The sequence below is a fragment of the Hyperoodon ampullatus genome (assembly GCF_949752795.1).
Source record: "Hyperoodon ampullatus genome assembly, chromosome: X".
NCBI classification, from domain to species: domain Eukaryota; kingdom Metazoa; phylum Chordata; class Mammalia; order Artiodactyla; family Ziphiidae; genus Hyperoodon; species Hyperoodon ampullatus.
Window position 1 is genome coordinate 33,324,107 of NC_136913.1, and position 4,504 is coordinate 33,328,610.

The window sequence follows — 4,504 nt, forward strand, 5'->3', positions numbered from 1 at the left end:
CAGCAAAAAGTGTCAACAAGGAAAGGTTTCTGCCTATAGAAAACTTCTGTTAATAATTTCAAGATATGGTAGAATGAGAAAATTACCATGCTAGCCCATAGTGGAGAATGGAGAATGGTCATAATTCTCAGAGTGTGAAGATCACAAAAAAGGAAGACACATAGACATTATGTATCTCCTAATGGAAGTATAAAGTATCACCTGTGGAGTGCTCTTGCCAAAAAAAAACAAACACATTGACCAAAAAAATACTGATATGATCAGACTTCTGCTTATAACTATTGATGATGGTTATGATGAGTGTCAGGGAAACAGGGTTCATAATACTGTTTTGTGTACTACACTAAATATCAGAGAATTTCTATGCAAAATTATTTATTATAAATATCATGCCTTTAACTTTGAATACCCAAGAGAAATGAAGAGAAATGCTGTTTTTCAGCAAAACATATACTGCAAAGGAGGCCCATTAATAGCAGAAAATTGAAATCAGCAATCACAAACTGAAACAGTAGGCCAAAGCCACACAGATCACATCAGGCTTAGAGGCTACTTGCACCATATAATCAGGGAAAACTAATCAGCATGTTCTGTAAACTTTTCCAAATCACACAAAAATATTTGAAATTACTCCACACATTTTAACAAGCAGGCTTCCCTTGATACAAAAACCAAAAAGATGAGGAGACTCAAGAAAAGAATATTTAAGCCACTGTTTTAAACTGGACTAGAAAACAAAGCCACAGAGATAAGAATAGAAAAATAAACCAGAAGTATAAAAATGCAAATAGGTAACATCCATCATCTGCATATGATTACTGCATGTTACAGGTGTGAAACAACCTCATAAAACAGGGGCTTTCAAAATCATTCGTCTCAGTTCCTCCACGTACAAAGTAAACTTTTTAGTGGATAACCTATGAAAGTGGCTAAGTCTGCCTGGTGAAAGCAGGAATAGATGGCTATGACTTTTCTCTGACAGCCCACCCCCCTGTCCTGCCCCCTTCCTGCCTTGTGCTCCAACTTCCCCATTTTTCATTGAGGCTGGAACATGACCCATTCTAAGCGCTGCAAGGATTGCAGTAAGTGAACTCATCAAGGCTTTGCTGGGATCAGGCATTTCCCTGAAAGCCTGAAGTCATGAAAAAGGAGCCCAAAAGAGAACCCCATAAATGAGGACAGAGGAGAACAACAGCAAAGAATAAAGGGGTGGGGGTGGGGGTCACACGAAGACGGGCTAGCGGCTGCTTTTCACCTTAAAGGCCAGGCAGGTCTGTCTGGTTGAGATACGCCCTCAGTTACTCTTCAGGGTTCTCAGTGGCAAGAGGACCTTGGCATGAGGGTCAAGACCTCACCTCAACAGAGGGAGGCAGCTAGAGCGTGGCAGCCAGAGTGAGGGCTGGGAGCCGGGCCAGCAGGCACCACCCCTCTGAAACTGAGTGCTGCGTGCGCAGCGCGCCACCCCTACTGGTGACCCCGGGAGGCCCCAGGCAGGCCTCACCGGATGTCACGCCCCCTGACTTCCGCCTCCAGAGCGCAGGGCTGCGAGGGCTGCGAGGGCTGCGAGGGCTTCAATCTGAGGCACAGACTCCAGTCAGCAGCGGGAGGAGCCCCAGGTGCCGCTCGGTGTCAGGTGAGACTCTAAATGAGGGCTGAGGGGACCGCCGGCCCCAGAAAGGAGGACGCCCAGCTGATCAGAGCCCCACCCCAACCCCGGGAGGCGCAGGCAGGTTCAGGCTGACCTACCACACACTTCCTGTTGGGCCATCTGATTGAGGTGGTGGCCTTTGTGCGTGGGGCTGTGTCCCCGACCTACGAGTCTTCAAGCAAAGGCCCCTGAGTGAGACCTGAGGGGACCGTCCCCCACAATAGTAGCGACTCACTGAGCCTCGGCCGGGAGGTCGGCCGTGGGAGGCCCCGGGCAGGAGCGGCCGGAAGTGGTGCTAATGACCTCGGCCACTGGAGTCTGAGGGAGGGGAGGCCTTAGTCTGGGACAGGTGGTGTCATGTCACCAAAGGAAGGCATCTCAGGCCCTGCAGGAGTCCTGGTGAGGACCCCGAGTGAAGCCTTAGGGATCCTCAGACCCCAGGACGGAGGGTGTGCACAGCGTTCATCCCTGTTGTCAGCTGTGGATGTCCTGTCATGAGGTTCTCCTGACTTCCATTTTGGGGGTCTCACGGAGATGCGGCCTTGATTGGAGGGGGGCCTCAGGCAATAGATGGCGGCGGGCACCTTACCAACCAGGATCTAGTTTGAGAAGTGTATGTGAGGATTGTGGGGCTAACTAACCCATGGCAGAGGGGGCTCCACAGCCCTGAGAGGTCCAGGGAGTGAAGCTGGCAGAGGCCACCCCTCCCATCCTCCTCTGGGTCTCAGGAAGAGCCGCCACAGTTCAGTTTACCAGCTGAAGCCACTCACATATGCCCTGTTTATCTTAGGTGGTGAATCTCATTGCCCACCCTCCTGTCCACGTACTGCTACCCACAAGAGTCATCATGCCTCAGCGTCAGAAGCATCCTCAACACTCATATGATCAATGCGATCAGACCTTCAATAAGTCCCAGGGCCTGGAGGTTGCACAGGTCTCCAGGGCTCTGGAGGAGACCCATCTCTCCTGCCATCCTCTAATGCCTGGCGATTTGAGGGAGACTCCTGGGGCTCATATATCCAGCACTCCTGAGGGTCCTCAGAGTTTCTGCTCCTCTTCCATTGCTATCAAAGCCACCTCACCCACCAAATCGGATGAGGGGTCCAATAGCCAAGAGAGAGAGTATACTCTGAGCGCCTCACAGGCTGTGCTAGACCCCAAGAATGTGCCCATAGATGCTCTAGATAAGAAAGTAGCTATGTTGGTAAATTTCTTGCTATTCAAGTATCAAATGAAAGAGCCAATAACAAAGGCAGATATGTTGAAGTTTGTCATGAAAGAGTACGAAGTCCACTTTCCTGAGATCTTCCTGAGAGCCTCTGAGCACATGGAGATGGTCTTTGGCCTTGATTTGATGGAAGTGGATCACACCAATCACCACTATGGCCTCTTCATCAAATTGGGCCTCACCTATGATGGGATGCTGCATGTTGAAAGAGGCATGCCCAAGACCGGCATCCTGATACTTACCCTGAGTGTGATCTTCATGAAGGGCAACCGTGCTACCGAAGACGAAATCTGGGAAGTTGTGAATGTGGCCGGGGCATATTCTGGGATGAAGCACTTCATCTTTGGGGAGCCCAGGGAGCTCATCACCAAAGAATTCGTGAAGGAAAAATACCTGGAGTACCGGCAGGTGGCCAACACTGATCCTGCGCAATTTGAGTTCCTGTGGGGCCCCAGAGCCCACGCTGAAACCACCAAGATGAAGGTCCTGGCGTTTCTGGCCAAGATTCATGGGACTCACCCAAGTTCTTACCCATCTCAGTATGAGGATGCTCTGCAAGACGAAGAAGAGAGAGCCCGAGCCAGAATTTCAGGCAGGGCTCTCTCTCGTTCTGTAGTCACTGCAAGTTCTAGTGCCAAGGCTAGCAGCTTCTCCCACACCTAGGGGAGTCAGGGATACTTTCTTCATGCATTGTTGGAAGAGGCAGTTAATGCTGGTAGAATTTAGTTCTGAGGCGGGGGCAGAAAGGAAGACAACATATTTGCCTGTGTGTTCCTGTTTTGTATGTATAACTTGAAAGTTTATTCTCTTTTTTGATGTATGTATTACTCATATTTTTTAATGTGAATTTAACTGGTTTCAAAATGTCAAGGTTTATGAATGATACTGATCATACATTTACTACTCTCATGATGTTTAAAGCAAGAACTTTGTTGTTTTGTGAAACAAATTGTGGAACTATCCATCTTACTTTATCTTCTGGAATAAGAAGATGGCATTGCTATAGGCACTTATTTCCTTGCACATGTGGAAGGTCAGCTTTAAGACAGCTGGGATCAATAGAAAAAATAGAGAAGAATCTCTAAAAGATATTCAAAATTTGCCTTTCGTATCCCTTTTAGTTCTTGTTCTGTAAAATTAAATGATATATGCGTGGATTTGCTTAAGCTCTTTAAAGAATGTATAACAAATGTTAATAAATTAGACCTCATGTTCACTGGATCATTTATTCCACAAACATTTATTGAACAGCTGCTCTTTGAAAAGAACTGTAGATAGTATTGGGAATGCTAGGATTAATGACTCAGGGCCTGCTCATAATGTTTTAACATATAGGAGAAAGAATCCTTCATGGACAATAATGAGATCTTCTAATTCCTAAGGGACACGTAAAATGAAGAAGTGAGTAGGTAGAGGTGGACAGTCCTATGAGACTGTCAGCGTGGTAATGCAGTTAGGCGTGGCCATTTGGGGCTTTGGGAAACTTCAAGTCTTTCAGTGGGAGTTAATTTTACATGAAACTGGCTGGTGAGCAACATGAGGCTGAGGGCATTATGAGAGGGACCAGACCCTCTAATGGTCTGTCTGAGTTGAAACCCAAATGTCTGGAGTGGTGAACTGCTGTTAGT

At 47.4% G+C, this 4,504-nt stretch overlaps 1 protein-coding gene across 1 annotated transcript; it reads left to right on the forward strand.

Annotated features, from left to right (window-relative positions):
• Positions 1–1,504: 1,504 nt before the first annotated feature.
• Positions 1,505–3,539, forward strand: LOC307069615 (melanoma-associated antigen B16-like; the record flags this gene model as incomplete). The annotated part of the gene is made up of 2 exons (XM_079727988.1): positions 1,505–1,633; positions 2,439–3,539. 2 exons carry the CDS (start codon positions 1,505–1,507, stop codon positions 3,537–3,539), a joined length of 1,230 nt encoding a protein of 409 aa, XP_079584114.1.
• Positions 3,540–4,504: the final 965 nt, after the last annotated feature.